This window comes from Somniosus microcephalus, chromosome 3, assembly GCF_052327205.1.
Source record: "Somniosus microcephalus isolate GS21.2 chromosome 3, FLI_Smic_1.0, whole genome shotgun sequence".
Taxonomy (NCBI): domain Eukaryota; kingdom Metazoa; phylum Chordata; class Chondrichthyes; order Squaliformes; family Somniosidae; genus Somniosus; species Somniosus microcephalus.
In genome coordinates, this window is record NC_140989.1 from 334,490,737 (window position 1) to 334,510,422 (window position 19,686).

At 41.4% G+C, this 19,686-nt stretch overlaps 1 protein-coding gene across 17 annotated transcripts in view; it reads right to left on the reverse strand.

Annotated features, from left to right (window-relative positions):
- Nucleotides 1-495: 495 nt before the first annotated feature.
- st3gal3a (ST3 beta-galactoside alpha-2,3-sialyltransferase 3a) overlaps nt 496-19,686 on the reverse strand; it is a 723,997-nt gene continuing 704,806 nt past the window's right edge. For all 17 annotated transcript variants that reach the window (XM_085983191.1, XM_085983189.1, XM_085983190.1 and 14 more), the window contains one exon: nt 496-12,792. In XM_085983191.1, the coding sequence (XP_085839317.1) occupies nt 12,703-12,792 (90 nt within the window). In that variant the 3' untranslated portion in view covers nt 496-12,702. The remainder of the gene's footprint in view (nt 12,793-19,686) is intronic.

Consider the following 19,686-nt stretch of genomic DNA (forward strand, 5'->3'; position numbering starts at 1 on the left):
GAGTGAAGAAATTTCTTTTTATCTCATCTCAGTCCTAAATGGCCGACTGCTTATTATGAGACTGTGACCTCTAGTTCTCGAATCCTCAGACAGGGGAAACATCCTCCTTGCAAAGCCCCATAAGAATTTTATATGTTTCAATGAGATCACCTCTCATTCTTCTAAACTCTAGGGAATATAGGCCTAGTCTCCTCAATCTCTCCTCATAGGGCAATCACCTTATCCCGGGTATCAGTCCTGCTTAAAACCTACCTCTTTGACCAAGCTTTTGGTCACCTGTCCTAATGTCTCCTTTGGCTTGTGTCAAGTTTTTGTCTGATTACGCTCCTCTGATGTTTGGGATGTTTTACTGCGTTAATGGTGCTATATAAATGCAAGTTGTTATTTGTTGTTTCATTCGAGAGGATCTTGAAACCTGCATAAGTCAGGAGGAAACAGCAGTATCAACTGCAATGAAATAAAGAAAAAAAGCAGTTTAAAAAGAAGATACTCAAAGATGATTCAATAATTTTATTGCTTCAGTGACATCTTGTACATAATCAGTTACATTTAATCTGGTCTGATCAGCCAGTGTAATACTGCTGTTTGTAAAGGAAACATAACACATACCAGGGCCTATTAACGGGTCTAACTTTAAAATAAAATGGGACAAATGAAGAAATATTAAAACTTATACATATGAAATGCAAAATTTCACATATTTGTGACTAAGTTCAAAATCAGTAAATCTGAGATGAATGAAATGCTGGATTGTCATTGTTTGACATAAAATACCAGGGACAGTTTTCACTCAGAGCCACAGTAACAGTGCCAACCTCAGGACACGATTATATTATCATGCTGCGATCCCAGGAACAGTGAGGCTCCAGTTACCCAAGCGCACTTTTTTCTTTTTATTATTGCCATGTCATAGAGATAAGCGTTTGAAAATCATTTGAAACTTAGAGAAGGGGATCAGCCAAAACTGAATCTGAAGTTTGAGGTTACTGATTTGTTTGTGCTTTGAGTTGCGATTGAAAGAAATGTCAGCTTTGGAAAATCCAAAATCTAAAAGGGTTGTACACTAATCCTAGGCACCATGCAGCAACAGACAAGTAACCTCTCAAATAGTTCAAGTACTTTAGGCCCCCTCACAACTCTCAAATTGTTTTTGATAAGTGGGACATTCTACTGTAGTCGTGGAACCTTAATTTTCAACTGTGTCAGAGTGTGATCTGGTTTACATTACACTCTGTAAAACATAACCTCATTTCACATTGCAAATACCATGATCTTTAAAAAAAAAACTTCCAGTTTCATTGAGTAAAAATAATGATCAAACCACCATCTCTTTACAATTATTTTTTTAACATATGTTTTAAGCAACAAGTTCTAGTTTTTTCCATACTTAATGTAGCAGTGGAAGTCTCCTGCTCAGTTGCCTAAAAATATAATCCATATTTTAGCATTTTATTACAAGTAAGGTTAACCTGTTCTCCAACCTTAAAAGCTCTAATATTGCATTAGGTTCTGGTTCTTTTGAAGATTAGTGTGAATTTCACTTGGAACAATTACATTTTCTAAATTATTATTCCCCCCACTACACTCTCCCAGTAAAAGGATAGATGAGCAGGTTGACAGTTTCTGGTCGCCATTTATGATGCTTCAAACTAGTCCATATGTTAATCAACAAGAACCACTTGGACTCCCCTTCTAACTGTCCCTCTTTCCATTGGACTTTCCTTCACTTATTAACTTCCCAGCTGAGATTGGTAACTCAACTCGGAGAACTTTGCGGGATGAAGAGAGAATGAAGGACAGAGTGCAACAGAAAATGTACAATTCACTTTTCATTATTTGCTATTACTTGAACACTGTTTTTGAAGCCATTGCCAAACGGCACAGACACCTGTACTTGTGGTACAATCAATTGACTATATAGAGGTAGGATAAAATTGGTGAGTTAATCTAGGTTAATACTGTCCTAGAGATTTGCACAAACCTGCCTCTAGGTTAGCCCTTTTACCTCCCTTGTAAATATTAATATTTATTTTCTACTGAGAAATAGCTGTCAATACTCATCTATAAACTCCTCATATAGATGATAACCGAGGAGAAATAGTGAAATGAATGTTGGTCCCCACCACAAACTCCATCCCTCTCCATGGTCACAGACTTGAGGCTGACCCAGACCATTCGCAGCGTTGGTGTCCTATGTGACCCTGAGATGAGCTTACAACCACATACCAAGACCGCCTACTTCCACCTTTGTAGCATCGCCCGTCTCCACCTCTGCTCATCTGCTGAAACCCTCATCCATGCCTTTGCTACCTCGAGACTTGACTATTCCAACACTCTCCTGGTCGGCCTCCCATCTTCCACCCTCCATAAACTTGAACTCATCCAAAACTCTGCTGCCCGTATCCTAACTCACACCAAGCCCCACTCACCTATCACCCCTGTGCTCACTGACCTACACTGGCTCCCACACTGACAACATCTTGATGTAAAAATTCTCATCGCCCCTCCATATCTCTGTAACCTCCTTCAGTCCTACAATCTGCAGAGATCTCTGAGCTCCTCCAATTCTGGCCTCTTGCGCAGCTCCAATTTTAATTGCTCCACCACTGGCAGCCGTGCCTTCAGCTACCTGGACCCTAAACTCAGGAATTCCCTCCCTAAGTCTCTCCGCCTTTCTCTCCTCCTTTAAGACCTACCTCTTTGACCAAGTTTTTGGTCACCTGTCCTAATATCTCCTTATGTGGCTCAGTGTCAAATTTTGTTGGATAGTGCTCCTGTGAATCAACTTGGGAACTTTTTACTAGGTTAAAGGCACTAAATAAAAGCAAGTTGTTGTTGTTTCAAGCATTTTCTTTAGTTAAATCTTTGCAACAGAACTCCAAGTTGGTTGTAGAAATCTCAGTGCTATTTAAACATTGGGCCGGATTTTGTGATCCCTACGGGAGTGTACGAGGTGTACATGCACCCGTACGGGCTGCGCAAGTGCGGGTTTCAGGCATGCGAAACTATCAACAAAGACTTTTTATTCGGAAAAACATAATTGTTTTAAATTTATGCATGATCTTTTTTGTTTCATGATGCTGTATTTTGTTGTAGATACACATGGGTGAATCTGTAGATTAGTACCAAGTGATGTTTGCCCTGAAATCCAATTTTACTTTCCATTTAAAATAAAACTTAAAAACATGGCCTCTTTGTCATATTGCTCATAAGCTCATAAAAGGTTAGATAGTAATTCACAACTTTCCTGCAACATTAAAAAAAAAATGTGGTTTTGTTACAGTACCCATTAAATCTGCTTCAAAACATTACAAAACAGTCCTCAAAAAGTTCATGCTGGTGAGCAGGTTAATCTAATGCTGACTATTTTACAAGACTACTGCAGCTCATTATTCTTCTGTTCCTTTACCAGGGACTATTGATCATTTCTCCTCCCTTCGGCACTAGAGGCCATGGGCTGAAGAAAAGTGTGTGAAGATAAAGGGTTTTGATTACTAACAACTCTCAAAAGGTTTGCGTTCTTTAGTTTATTCTGAAATGAACAAGAGTCCACATAGCAAAAGCATACTGTGCACCAAGCGTCAAATTGTACATCATCAGCTTGAAAAGGTCCAAGCTGGCAGTGTGGTAATATTATACTGGTGCAGAGCAGGATGGTTAAGAAACGTCACATGCCTGATACTCATGTTCAAAGGAAATGTAACTTTGCTGGTGTGAGAACCTGCTGGTAAATAGCCAACTTGAGATCAGCAGAGAAAAACTTCTTGTTGCCATGATTATAATACACCTTTCATTTATATTTCAGACCACTTTAGAGGAGGTTTGCCACTTCTGGTTGGATGTAATTCTTGGAGGTTCATCACAAGACCTCCCACCTTTAGCCATCCCACCCACTTATACAACCTTTTTCCTCCCTCTCCAATATTTTTATAACTAATAAACAAAAGTGTTCAAAGAAAATTTAAAAAACACTCAAATGTTTTTTTAACGCCATGATTTTACACGTGGGTTGCTCGAAGAAGTTTCCAGGAGATCAATCTTTAATTCCTGAAGAGTCATAGTCATAACGGCACAGGAGGCCGCCATTCGGCCCTTTTCGGTCTACAGAGCAATCCAGTCAGTCCCATTCCCCCATAGAGTCATAAAGACTCGAGGATAATTCTGGAGGGTTGGCAAACTTACTTCAGAGTCATTAACTGTTGCCTTCTCCCACTCCACTTCACACAATGGGCCATCATATGTCAGCGTCAAGAACTTGCAAAACTAGTTTGATGGGTGCAGGCATGTTTGAATATCTTGTGACCCTCTGCTTGTGCTGGACAGAGCATTTCGTATTCAGCATTCCTGGGATACTGCTGGATACCTGAAAGATTTTCAATCCCTTAAAGACTGTTATTCTTCAGAATCAGAAATACATTCTTGTTTGCAATACTTGTGCTAGTGGACACTGTTGAAACCTTGTTATCTGGATTGTCCTGATTGAAGTTAAATCAGTGCCTTATCAGCTTAACCCTAATAATCAAAATTCCCCACTATGATATAAATACATTGGTAATTGATTGGTGCCAGTGATAGTATTCCTTATAAATGAATGACTTCTGAGGGGGACTATTAAATTTACTGTGATGTCTCTGAGTGAAAACTGACCCGGCTATTGGTGAGCATTCTCATACTGTGGCATCCACGTAAAATCTGTCACTGTAGCATGATGTAGTACCAACAATGATAGAACTATGCAGTATAAAGTATTTGATATCTGCAATATAGATCTGTTTACACTGGAACTGGGTACAGATAAACCAATCGCTCCAAGTCCAGAGAGAAGACAGGTTTTAAAAAAGCTATTACTTTCAACCACTCTCCAAAATACACAGCGGCAGTTTCAATGTGTGGGATCGGCAGGTTTTCTGATGACCTGGTGACAAGGCCCTTTTGTCATATGTTGCCACTGTGGCAATTTTGATCATACGTGCCAATAAATGGAGTCTCCAGCAACTGTAGGCTTTACTTTTTAAACTCAAGTTTTCACATTTTTAAAAAAGATGTAAAATATTGAAGGGACAGAAAAAATAATATTGTACCCCAAGTCTGGATTGGATGCTGAATTTTTCAAGTATTTCATTCACACTGAAATATGGAAATCATATAGCTCTTTGTTTGGTGTCAGAATTAGAGACATCTTCTGATGTCACTCCCTCAATCCCAAAAATGCTTTCAATCTGTTAGAACAATTCTTTTTTTATATATAAGCCATACCATCAGGACTTCACTTACATGGTTTAGGGTGCACTTATGTGATAAGTACTGGAAAAATCTGAACAATCCATTATGAAATGGCTGCTGAGTTAACGGCCGGAATTTTGCTGGTGTTCAGGGGGTGGATTTGGAGGCAAGATATTCGGCAAAATCGCAAAGATTGACAGCGGATCAGAAATCCGCTGTCAACCCACCTTCAATCAATCTTCCCAAGTGTCGGGTCCCCGATTTGTGCATGGACCTGACACCTACCGGTGGGAAGAGGATTATAGCCACTTAACTGCTTGTTAACAGGCAGTTAACAGGCTTTTTCCAATTTTGACACTTCTCCTACGGGCTTCCCGACGTCAGGACACCACCCCAGGTAAGTGTGACGTGCTGTGAGTCTGCTGTAATGTTTATGCATTGATGACAGCTGCAGAAGTGGTGTGAAGGATCCAATGATGCACTGGTGAGTTTCAGAGGTATAGAAATGTTGGGAAATTCATTTTTAATGCGTTTAGGATTTTCTGTAGGTAACAAGTTTTGAATTGTATGTGTAGTCCCACCTCATTGGGAGAACCTCTCTCGCCAGCGACAGATTGCTTCTGTAACCTCACCTGCCATCTGTTCTAGCCTAAGGAGGGAGTCACTGGAGAGCCTGGGTGCAAGAGCTCACCTTTGTACAGTGATTGTCAGTGTTTGCAGCACCTCAATGCTGTCAAACACTGAAAAATCAACGGTAAAAAAAAATTGTGTGTGGTCCCTTTAAGAAAACTGGCAGACGACGCATCATCAACTGACGTCATCTGACACCGGTTTCCTCTTAATTGGCGGGCTTAACAAGGCCAATTGATGTAAAATTACATCTGTGGGCTGGATGTAGTTGGGGGCAAGACTGGAACCCGGAAGGCAGTTGACCTGCTCCCAAGCCGCCTCGAAGCATAAAATCGCGGCCAACATGTTCAAACTCACAAATAACAACAGAAAATGCTGGAAATACTCAGCAGGCCAGGCAGCATCCGTGGAGACAGAAACAGAGTTAACGTTTCAGGTCTGGGACCCTTCATCAGAACTGGAAAAAGCTGGAGATGTAACAGATACTAAGCAGGTGCAGAGACAGGAGGGGGAGGAATTGAAAGAACATACTGTGCTTATAAGAGGCAGGAAAGATAACATGTTGCAAATGGGAATGGCAAAATAATACAGCATGAAAAATGGGGGCAGGGGTTACTGTCTGAAATTGTTGAACTCGATGTTGAGGCCGGAAGGCTGTAAAGTGCCCTATCGAAAGATGAGGTGCTGTTCCTCGAGCTTATGTTGAGTTTCATTGGAACAATGTAATAGGCTGAGGACAGAGAGATCAGAGTGGGAGTGAAACGGAGAATTAAAGTGACAGGCAACCGGAAGCTCAGGGTCACCCTTACGGACTGAACAGAGGTGTTCTGCAAAGTGGTCGCCCAATCTGCGTTTGGTCTCCCCAATGTTCAAATTCACTATCACTTAGATGCTTTTACTGTAGTTTATAAAACAGTATGAGTTATGTATAACCATAAATCACATTAAAGCTTTTGTAAATAGTCCTGAGAGAGCGCCAGAATACTCACACTAACTTTTAATTATCAAACTTATCTGCTTTCGTTGGGCAAATTTTGCCAGTTCAAAGCCATAAAGAATGATTTAATGTGTAAGTGGAGAGGGAGGTAAATGAGGAATAATTGGCAAGGTTGACAATTGTCTCAAAGACGTTTAACTCTTGGTTGATTATGTAGCAAGGAAACTGGAACCATGTCATCTGAGGTGAAGCCTGGAACTAGGCAACAGGGAAAAGGAAATTAAAACAAAATCTGGGCGTATCTGTGTGGCAGTGCACTGTAACATCAAAGTGTGCACTACAGAATGGCTGACAGTGGCTCAAGTCCCCACTCCACTAAGTTTCTGACGTCAGTGATGCCGCTGAATAGGCCAGGCACTTCCCCATGGACAGTCAGGGGATAAATCAGTCCGTTCTGGGCTACTCATTCACATCTCCTGATAACTGGATCAAAATAAAACTGGCAGAGAGCTGGAAGAAAGTTGACCGCAGCCAATAAAAAGCCTGGGTGGGACACTAGAATTTAGACATTTAAAATCTGGGGCCCATTTGTGTAGGAACAGTTTAAGTGTTGTAGGGCTCCCCCTCCCAGTTATAACCTTGGAATTAAAACAGTTATTTTAAAGATTGTCAGGTGAATGAATGTTAAATTGCAATCTTCTATCAATGGACCATCTCAATAATTTCAGTATTTCAGTAAAATTGGTACGCAGGTTGAATATTTCCTTCCTTTGAAATGCAGCCTGGAATGGCTGGCAAGCCAGGGACCCATATATCACTGATACTGATATGGAAAACAAACTATTTTAAGTTCCACCTACACGGAGAAGCTCAGACCAAAGCAGCTTAAATCACCAATGATATGCATGGTTGATGTCATCAATAGGTAAAGTCTTCTTGTCTTGGTTAAAAAACCATATTGTAAACGTAATGATAAGGATTCTGAATATTAGCAAGGAGGCTAGGGAATTATCAGCTTTCCACCAGATGTTATCCTGTTATAAATTCTTGTTCATTAAAGTTTATTTTCAGTTTCTGCCATGTTCCAATAGAGCTACAATGGATGTCGGAGGCAGTAAGACCATTTACGGTCAAGGGAGAGAAACAATAGGTCAAATATGTTGATAGTCTCAATGCCAGTTGTTAGGCGAGGTAAGTTATGATGAGAAATCCCTTCCCTAAAGACTAGTGTAATGATTATTGCAGAGTATGTGGGAGTTAACGACAGTGGAACTGTGAAGTCCCTGTGTGGCCAGGTACATGGGATTTATCAGCACTGGAACAGATATGCTAATTGTATATTTTTCTGTAAGATATGCTTGCAACAAATCATTGGTAAAAAAGTGGGTGCCTTGGGAGCAGTGACAGACTGATGCATTGCTTACCTCATGCAGCATTGATTTCTTAATCTGAAGCTCATTGGCTAGCTTAGTGATAACTTTAAAATAGTTACATTATGTCATCAGTTACAAGCTTTTATGCAGTAGCTGTGAGACTACTTCCATCTTTAAAAGGAAAGCTGTGACTAGGAAAATAAAGTATCAGAATCAAAATGTGTTTTGCTCTGATGCAGCAGTGTGTGATAGCACTAACTTGCACATGACCATAGCAGGCAAAAATATCTTCCATTCATTGTGGCATCATATAGCAAATAATCTTTGCACATTCCTAGGTTCAGGGAGCTCCCCATGAGATCACAGCAGGCCCCAAAATGTTGTCCTTTTTTGGGGGGAGGGCGTAATAACTACTTAAAATCAGTAATTTTATCTGGTGCTGTATTTAACCCTTTCACGAGCATAGTGCATTTGTCAAGTTCGGTTAGCCTCAGCTTTCTTGTGTTTACTGTTCAACTGAATTTTTTAACTAATCATGTTGTAGCCTTTATCAATCATCATCAGTTTATGTGTTCAGTTCTTGTCCCATCTTTTCCCCCGTATCTTAAGTTTATTTTAGATTCTTCTCAAGTCCTCTTCCTAATGCCACAAAACATTCCAACTAAGAAGGCAAGCAACAAATCTATTTCTTTGGAAGCAAGCAGAGGCAGTAGAACAGGAATACTTTGATAGCTATATGCACTATGGCTTGAGGAATATTGCATTGGCCCAATTTAGTATAAGACACGAGAGGAAGTGCACAGTCCAGCATGAGATGGCAAGCTGAAAAGGTTCCACAAACTGAGCTGGCAAAGTGAAAAGATTCCACAATCGGACCAGTGTGTGTGATATGGAGTACATTTAGCAGGAGTTGGGAGTGTCAGAGGATACCACTGTCTGAAATGACAAAGATCAGTGTGAGATACAGCGTGTACGGCAATATTCAGTGGAGCTGGGAGCGTCAGAGGATATCTTTGTCTGAGCCGACAAGGATCAGTGTGACGTATGGACTGTGAGGCAGAATTCAGCACAAACTGGGACAGGTTGGAGGATAGTTCAGTCTGAGCTGACTAGCATAATCTGCTTTTTCCTAATGTAAAGAATGCCATGTTGATCTGGCATTGTATTAACTGACACCAGTGCAAAGAGAATATGGAACCATAAAGCTGAAGAGGTTTAGTCTCGCAATCAGGTTAATTTAATAAATAAAATGCCCCGTTTCTGAGGCACACTGTATGAAGGTTGAGCTAAGCGTTTGGAGTACATTGTCTGAATAGCTGGGGTCATTTCCTTAAGGAATGTTTGGGATATCACAGATTACCTGTAGCCTGGTTCCAGTAAAACCACATTCATATCTGAAAACAATGATGGAACTGAAGCCAAATCTAGAGCACCACATTTTATAAACTGTGTTTATGCAAACCTTTTATAACAAGCACCCCCCCACCCCCTAATATTGTCAGCAGTAGTGCTCAAACCTTAACTGTTTGAGTTCTCTTTTGCAAATAATTTTGTAGCGGCTACAAGCCTGTAGTGACAAGGTTTGAATGTAAGTAGCAGGAGACATTGAAAAGCATAAGAAATAAATATAAAAATGATTTCAATGTTATACAAGTCCCAAAATATAAAAAACAGAAAGGCATGATAGTTTTGAAATATAAAAGTCAGATGAACCCAGGATTGTCATTTTCAAGTTCTTTCCAGGTTTAGTCCTGTTAATATGTTGACCAAGTAATCATCAACATGTTGCCACACTCTATCCCTATCTCCATTCAAGGCTTACCTCTATGTTTGGGCTCTCGGAACTTATTCTAGCATGGGTCTACGTTTTTAAACATGTAAGAAAGCAATCTCGACAGGTTATATTCTGGAACTGAGGAGAAAACTGATCACATAAACAGAAAGCTGTCTGGTTCTAGTTTTACAGCCAGAATTGTCCAAAACATTCCGAGACAGAGAGAAATGCATCATGAAGTATTTCATAGGCCTTTGGTCAGTAACCAGCCAGCTCTTTCAAATTTAGAGACCTCACAAACTAATGAAGTTTGCTAACAACAGATAATTGGGCAGCATGGATCCAATAGAGTGCCCAGGCTATGAGAAAGGATAGCTCACAGCAACAGAGGATAAATTCCAGTAAACGGTATATAGAATAACTAATCTGGGAATATGACTCATATCTTAGTGACAAATAAAACTGGAAAAATATTTTCCTCATTATTTAGAATAACAAATTGGGGGTTAAACTGCTCTGCTGGGATTGCTCTGAACTACAGGGTCCATGGGAAGTTTACTGTTCTGCTGTTTGCTTCCATTTCAGTCCTTGCATTATTCAGTAGGGGCAGAGAGTGGTTACCTGAAATAGGTTTATATTTTCCAGGGTTGTGACAGTCATCAATTTAATCATACATGAATGGGCATGTTAAAGTAGCCATCCTAAATATTATGCATGGATCAATTGACAATCCCGTAACAATGCCACAATGAATTCAACCAGAATTGTCACGCATGTGTGTATTGGTGGAAGTTGAGAAAATATAATATAGTTCCATGCTTGTTGAGCAACTTCCAAATGACTTTAAAAAAAAACCTCTGGTGGCAATGAGTAGCAGTGAAAGACAGTACAGATACCATTTGGAATAACTCAGCACAGAATACTATCAATAAATTCAGCCTTCTTTTCAATAGTTATCTTACTTTCAGTTTGACCAAATAAGAAACATTTGTATTGCCTATTTAACATAATTGGGTAGTGGTGAAATCTGGAACTAGTTAACTACATACTGTAATAGTTAAGAGTGCGATCTGATAGAATGGTGACTTAGCCGCTTGATTTGTTTTCCTGAGTTAGAATCTCAGAGCTGACAGACTCCAAAGTCTAACTGACACACACAACAAGCTTTGTGACTTAATGTTTATGTCATTAATAGCATCCTATAGTGTTTTGTCTCATAATCAATACACCGCCTATCTGCTCAATATAGAAGGGTGGGGACAAAAGTCTGAGATTTGCCCAGTTCAGAGATGATGCATCTGTATGCAACTGAGGGTAAATGGGGCAATGGAGGAGGGAGCTTAAGCAATAAATAAATGTTTTGAATGGATGGAGGGTGAGTGCTTTTCCAAATAGGTGATTGCTATCCAAGTTATTTTCCATTCAAATCCCCAGTGAGGGAGTATCATTTACATGTCAAACCTGGCAAGGCAAATAGACAAGCTGGAAACATGAACTCCTAATGTGTTTAACAGGATATTTCTAAAACATTTGTCATATTAGTATCAGAACAAACAATGATTGCTCTTTTGCATTTGCCCAGAGCCATCTACTTCATACCAATGAGATTCACTCAATGAACAACAAAAATAACACATTAAAAAAACATAGTTACTAAGTCTTTCAGAAGAATTAAAAACCATCTTATTCTGCCAAAAAAAAGAGGACTTAAGGTGACACCTGGTCAAAGTTTGTTGAATGGTGGTGCGATAACGCCACCTCGTGTAGTTTACTTGCTAGTCCTGCAAGAAATGTGGATCCAGCTATGTGAGAAATGTTCTTCCAAACTCCTGAAAGGTGGGTTTGTACCATGGCATGACAAGAGCCAGCAACACTGCAATTCAAATCAATAATACTGTGGCACAAGACAAGCACGTGGAACAGTTGTCTGTACGACTCGTCCTTTGTTCTGACATGATCTACTGTCTTGTATCGTTAAAAAAAATGCTTTACAAGCAGATATCCAAACTGGGAAGTTTGTGCACTTGCAGAAGGTTTGATTATGTTTCAAGTTTAAGAGTTCCAGTTATTAAAGCCATTCGAAGGAGTACTTTCTTCTGATCATTGCACGCACTAGTGGTAGCAGCACTCGCCAGCACTGACACAGCAAAATATCACCAGCAATACATGATCCTCTGCTCTTAAAATCAAAAGAGGTTGACCATATTTAACCCCTTTCACAGCTTCTGTTCTGTATGGACAAATCTTTCTTCAAGATAAAGTTCTAAAAAAAAATCCTCTACCCCCAAAAGGAATAGCAGCAATAATGGACAAGTCTGGGACGGAACCGCCAGTCTCATGGATTTTGGGGCAGGGAGAAGAAATATTAAATTAAAATGAAACACAATGTAAAAGTGTTTGTTCACACAGCTTATGAAAGTCTTTACATTCAAGCTATAAAAGAGAAATACCTCAACAATCTTGTTGCATTTCTTTCTCCAGAGGTAATTATGGCACGTCTATCAGTGTCTTTCTTTTCTCATTGCACACTAAGGTGGAGCAGTGAATTGCAACTGCTCAGAATTCCCCCCCTCAATATAGTGTTGATGCAAGATGACAGGTGAGTGTTTTATTCAGAGATGTGCAGACTCCCCTGTAGTTTGGTACAGCTGTATCCTCATCCTCAGTTGAGGTTTTCAGAGGCCACAGGGCCACTCTTCTTTTTGTTTGCTTTTGTGTTTTGCTTTTTTTCCCCAATTTTATTTTGGGATTGGAATAAAGCTGCCTCAAATCCCAGCTGTCAAATCTGTAATCACTTGCCCTTTCACCAATTTCCTAAGGAATTCTTTCTCCTTTCCAATATTATGAGTCCAAGACTGAAAAGAAATTAAAAGAAAATCAACAGTTAATACTTTCAGGTGAGGTTACAAGTATTTCTGACATGTTTCTTACAGCTTACGGTCAAATTCTGACCAACACGTAGCTAACTTTCCAGGAAATGTTCTGTTTCAACTGAATTACACTGGGATCAAAGATTTCTATAAGCTCCAGATATTTAAAATAAAAAATTAGCAAATCTTTGTCCTGAAGCCCAATTCATCTTTTACTGAATTAATTAATGAAAAGAAAAGTAAACTGTTTTTTAAACTGTAGGTGAATAGATGTCCAAAATGAGCTGCTTCTAGCTAAATTTAGCAGTGGCTTTACTACATTACTAAGCATTAAAAAGTGAAGAATTGGGGAATATCATATACAAGATTGTTTTGTAATGGACTCTCAGAAATTCTAAATGTTTAGATTACCTATCTTTGGTGCGCTCTGCCTTATTCTTTGAATGTCATTCAATTTACACATACAAGTTATTTTAGTCCTCTTGTTGTTTGACTTGTATGAAAATCTGTATCAACAACAACTTGCATTTATATAGCGTCTTTAACGCAGTAAAACGTTCCAAGCTGCTTCACAGGAGCGATTATCGAACAAAATTTGACACCGAGCCACATAAGGAGATTTTAGGACAGGTGACCAAAAGCTTGGTCAAAGAGGTAGGTTTTAAGGAGTGTCTTAAAGGAGGAGAGTGAGGTAGAGAGGCGGAGAGGTTTAGGGAGGGAATTCCAGAGCTTAGGGCTTAGGCCACTGAAGGCGCGGCTACCAATGATGTAGCGATTAAAACGATGAATGTGCAAGGGCCAGAATTGGATGAGCTCAGAGATCTCAGAGTTGTGGGGCTGGAGGTTACAGAGTTAGGGAGGGGTGAGACCATGAAGGGATTTGAAAACAAGGATGAGAATTTTAAAATCGCTGTTGCCAGACCAGGATCCAATGTAGGTCAGTGAGCACAGGGGTGATGGGTGAACGGGACTTGGTGCGAGTTAGGACACGGGCAGCAGAATTTTGGATGAGCTCAAGTTTATGGAGGGTGGAATATGGGAGGCTGGCCAGGAGAGTGGTGGAATAGTCAAGTTTAGAGGTAACAAAGGCATGGATGAGGGTTTCAGCAGCAGATGAACTGAAGCAGGGGCAGAGTCAGGCGATGTTACGGCAGTGGAAGTAGTCGTGTTTCGGGTGATGTTGCTTGAGGTTCCAAACCAAGCTACTGAGAAACCCATAAAGCAGAGTTTCTACAGTATTATAGAATACAGATTGGCAACAGTCAAGGTGCAGGGATCTCTATGTGTGGGTGGGGTACACTGCTGGAGTTTAATGTTAAAATGGGCAGCTTATCAGCGCAGAGCACTGGTAAGCTTCTAACTGCCAGCTCAGCTAGGATCACTGTACACATTAGGATGCTGATCTGCAGGGTTATGGTGAATCAAATGGGAAGAATCCTAGGGACAAATCTACTCCAGGCATCACTAATGAGCCAAGCTGGCTAGACAATTGTCAGCAGTATCCTGAAGTACTGTGTACATGCCTGGCTCAGGTAGTGGATTATTGAATCTGCCATAGTTGGTTGACTTGGTTCCAATCTTTCATCACGAGGCATGTAATTTTCAAAGCAACTAAACCTGAAAGAATCTCACTTATCTACACCCCCCCCCCCCAAAGAACGATACAATTATCCCTCAAATTGTTTGGGGGGGGGGTGGGGGGGGGGGAGACAAGGCTGGAAGTAGGAGAACAATAAAAATATTGGTATAGCACTTTTGGATTACAGGTGTTTGTAAATTTTACTCCTGCCTCCTCTACAGAAAAGGCTTTGTTCTGGTGTGATACCTCAGTTCCTTTGAAGAATGTACTATCAAAGAGACAGAGTTAATGCAGAAAAGCAAGAACCACATGAAAAAAATGTGTAGTCCAGGTGAATGAGAGAAACTAAGTGAACAAGTGAGAGCGAAGAGAAACCCTTGCATACAATCTCCAGTTATAGCAATGGTAGAGTAAGATGAGCTTTTACATTGTCTAGTGATTCTCAACCAGTTAATGAGCAGCCCCTGAAAATATATTATATGATATTGTGCTATCCTATCAATGCAAAAAATGAGGTGCATTTAGTAGGTTTATAATAAAGAACACCATAAAGAAGTGACAAATCTCAACATAATGCAGATATAGAGAGGCATTTTGTGTAGAATGACAATAGGAAAACTTCAATACATAATTAGAAGCTTAAGGACCTAGAAAATGATCTAAATTTACCTGAAGAAATATCACCATCATGCTCAGTGTGACTGACATATTTAGTGCTGCTGGATGCTTCGAAGCATTCAAAGAGAGTTGGATAAATTACGGAGTCAGGAAATAGTAGGAGCATGGACTGGGGTTGGAACAAGATGAAAAATGGTAAGGCTAAGCCTTGAACCAAGACAACACAGCAATCTGGACAGGTTGAACAGCCTATTTTCATTCCTTATATACTGATGATGATCTTAAAAGTAAGGAACAGAACATCATGGGTTCAGACAGATCAGTGATTGATTTAAGAAGAAGAATTAAGTACAAACTAGATCTTGCGCATCCCCGATTTTAATCACTCCATCATTGGCGGCCGTGCCCTCAGCTGCCTCGGCCCTAAGCTCTGGAAATGCCTCCCCTAAATCTCTCCACCTCTTTCTTCTCCTTTAAGACGCTCCTTAAAACCTACTTCCATCTGTCCTAATATCATCTTATGTGGTTTGTTTTCTAATGTTGTTTGGTAACACTCTTGTGAAGCGCTTTGGGACGTTTCACTGTATCAAAGGCGCTATATAAATGCAAGTTGTTGTTGATATATGACCAAGTGGGACGTCGCCAAACATCACATACTTTCCAAACAAGGTTACGTAATCATTTTTGCCTCCTTTTTCATTCTGTTGCCTGAGTACATTGAAGCCAATTGTAGTGTCTCAACACTATTCTCAGTTAAAATCAGCAAACTCCCGGCATGTATGACTCATGAGGCACTTACTCACTAGACATCAGGGAGCCCCCAAGTTTGAGTTATTATTGGTGTAGGGGAGGAGCATATTAGTAAATCTGCTGATCCAGTGCCCTAGGTTCCACTTGGTGACATCCCCAGATGGCTCAACTAAGATCAGAAATTCATATGGACTGAAATCAATGCCCTGTGAGGCTATACCCTACCCCGCTATATTATAGCAAGCTAGTACATGAGTGCTCTAAAACCAGCCACCTCTCTTAACTATGTTTATTATAACAATAAAGGTTCCTGACTATAGGTTAAAAACTGGTCTATAGGAATCTTCCAGATTTAAAAACTCCCCTGATAATCACTGTAAAACCCACCTGATAGGTTGTCAGCATCTCAACTTTAAAATCGGGGCTGCCTGAAACACTCCAACTTCTCAAATTCACAATTAAATCTGCTCTGAGGCCCTTCTACCACCTTCTCTGCATCACCATCCATCGAACTTGCAGGATAATATTTTGCCACAGTTGTTTTTGTTGTAAGTCTACTGCTAAGTGCGTGTACTCTTGTGTTCGGAAGGGGCATGGACGGGTAAATCTTCCCAAACACGACGGCTGGGCTTTTCAATTGAAATGCCACCAAACAAGGATTGGGTTCAGAAACCTGTATCAACCTGTTGCCTGTCCGGTTGTATTTTGACCATGCTTTTGGTCATCTGTCAAATTTTGTTTGATAACGCTTCTGTGAAGTGCCTTGGGATGTTTTACTATGTTAAAGGTGCTATATAAATGAAAGCTGTTGTTGTTACTGGTCAAATAAACTAAGCCATGTAATTCTCCTCAGGGAGAAACAAGTCTCCAGGTTACTCTAATGTACAAAGTTCCGCTTGGTATTAGGGGAGGACTGAGAATAGATCAATAATTCGCCCTCTAATGTAAAGCTGGTGCAGAGCCCATAAAAAGCATGGGGCAGATAATGTGATATTAGTGCAGTGGCACAGGAGTCACCAAAGCTGCAACCCTGGACATCTTATGAGGAGAAGGTTGTGGAGATTCTGGGTGTGGAAACATCTGAGGAAAGATGGGAGGTCTCCCCCAAGCTCTGGGTGTGGAAACAACTGAGGAAAGATGGGAGGTCTCCCTCAAGCTCTGGGTGTGGAAACAACTGAGGAAAGATGGGAGGTCTCCCCCAAGCTCTGGGTGTGGAAACAACTGAGGAAAGATGGGAGGTCTCCCCCAAGCTCTGGGTGTGGAAACAACTGAGGAAAGATTGGAGGTCTCCCCCAAGCTCATATCCTTTGTTTTTTACTCCAAGGGGGAAAAATTCAGTTGATTTGTGCCTCCCATTAGCGCCCTAAGAGGGTGCTAACGGGGTGTGAAGCAACTAGCGCCCGGACGTGGTGCCGCTAATGCCTCCCGCGAAATACAGCGGGAGGTAAGCGGCGGCGGTAACCGCTAGCGCCCTGCAGCGCTGTGCCTCTGGCGATGACGTCATTGCAGTGCGCAGCGCCCCGGCCGCGATATTCGGCAGGGCCACCCTGATTTCCCGCCGGACGCTATGTCCGGCTGGGTCAAGGGAGCCTACCTGCAGTCAGGGCGGCGTAAATTAAAGGAGATGCCGGGCGGCCATTTTTGTTGCTGGACGCCTGCCAGCCCCTGGCCTCCTGTGCAGCGCCCCCGCGGGGTGCCGGCTGTGCTCCGTGAGCCCAGTACTCAAGCGGCGTGCCGGGCTCTTTTGCCGGCACTCCAATCCCTGGTGGCCCAGCTGGGCCCCGGGTCGTGCTGCGCTAGGCCCCTCCCCTTTAATAAGGGGAGGAAGGCCTGCAGTACCATGGCACGATGTGCCGCAGCGCCACGTAGCGCCGCGATATTCACTCAGTGCCCCAAGAGGGAGGCAGGGCACTTCCAGTAGCGCCCCACCTCCCTCTTAGGGCGCTACCAGTGAATTTCGGACACAGGGGCACTAATTTTTTTGGGGCGCTAGCGACCCAATTTTGCCCCCCTTATCTCTTCATAAACTCACTCACACACATTGATGCATATCCTCTCCATCACAAAGAGTGCCTACATCCACCTGCACAGCATTGCCCGTCTCTGCCACGCCTCAGCCCATCTGCTTGTGAAACCCTCATCCATGCTTTTTCCACCTCCAGACTCAGCTATTCAATGCTCTCCTAGATGACCTCACATTCCCCACCCTCCATAAACTTGAGCTCCTCCAAAACTCTGCTGCCCATATGCTATCTTACACAAGTCCCACTCATTCACTTTCCCTGTGCTCACTGACCTACATTGGATCCCAGTCGACCAATGCCTCCATTTTAAAATTCAGCTTCTTCTGTTCAAATTCCTTCATGACGTCGCCCTTCCCTGTAACCTTCTCCAGTCCTACAACCCTTTGAGAACTCTGTATTCCTCCAACTCTGGCCCCTTACAGAACCGCCACTCCCATTGCTGGCAGTGCCTTCCGCAGTCTAGGCCCTAAGCTCTGGAATTCCGTCCCTAAGGTTCTCTCCTTCTCCACCTCTCTCTCCTGTTTTAAGACCCTCCTTAAAACTTACATCTTTGACCAAGCTTTTTGTCACCTCTTCGAATATTGCCTTCTTTGGCTCTGTCAATTTCTGTCTTGTGACATTTTCCTACGTTAAAGGTGCTATATGAATGCAAGTTGTTGTTGTTGTAAGGTATACTTTGATAGGTGTATATCAATGCCTAACACTGCTGAATAAGAGCAGTGAAGTGGTGCAATGTGGAGGTCCAACATAATGCATCCTAGATCAGAAAGATTTGGGACCCATGGTCTTAATTCCACATGCAGTATTGTATTAGTGGGAGAAGAAGGAAGCACTAAGCAAATGCCAAGCACTTCTTAACACAACGCGGAGAGAAAATTAGAGGACAAATTAATTCACAACATTGTTAAATAGTCTGAATGAACACCCTGCTCCTGAACAATCTACATTCAGTATAAAAGCTGAAGTTGACTTTAGTGGCCTGTCACCATTTTTGAAATGACTTGTCCTGTTGCTCTGTCAACACTGATGTCATCATCAACTGGAATTTTTGTAAAATGGTACTTACGACTTGCAGGCTAGAAATTCCTGCTGACAACACATGACCTTTTATTTGTCCAACATATTGATGCTCGTGGAACAACTTACACTGCAGTTTTGCTTTTCATTCTGTTTCCACACTCCCTCCCCATCATCTCCTTGAAGATAGAACCTGAACTAGAGGGTATTTAAATAATACAAAACTAATCTACTGGATTTAATCAGTGGAATGCAGAAATACCACTGTTGACTAGCACTCAGCGACTCACTTGACACAGTAATTACACGGTAACACAGGTCACTAATCTATGCCCTGTGCCAGGGCCAATGTTGGAACATGATAGGTGGCTGCAGATGCGATATGAAACATCTCAACAGGTGGAATTTGTGCCTTGAATGGCAAAGTGTACACTTAAATCACTCATTAGTCTTGACCTTGAACACTGACATTTTTTTCAAAGTCCTTTTGACCTTATTCTGGGTAAATTGACTTTTAGCAGATTGTAAGTAACTTATAAAGGAGCTTGTTATTTAGACTAGAATACTGTCCTTTCAGTCTCTAGGATCTGGATTCAGACCCAGCCCAGAGTAAAGGGAATGTTTTCTATCCCCGATGTATTAGAACACTGTCCTTTCACCGGGGATTCAATCTTCAATCTTTCAATTACTGCCCCTTTATGTCCCAGTGGGAACAGCAACAGGTCCACCTACAGGCACATAATTGCTGGAGAAGGGATTTTCAGGATCATACTTCTGGATAAACATGTTCTTCTATGATCAGTGAAACATAATTGTTCCTGTGCTACTGAGAGGGGAGGGGCTGGAAGATTAGGATTGCATAGAGGAAATCTGCAGATTGATAGCTATTGT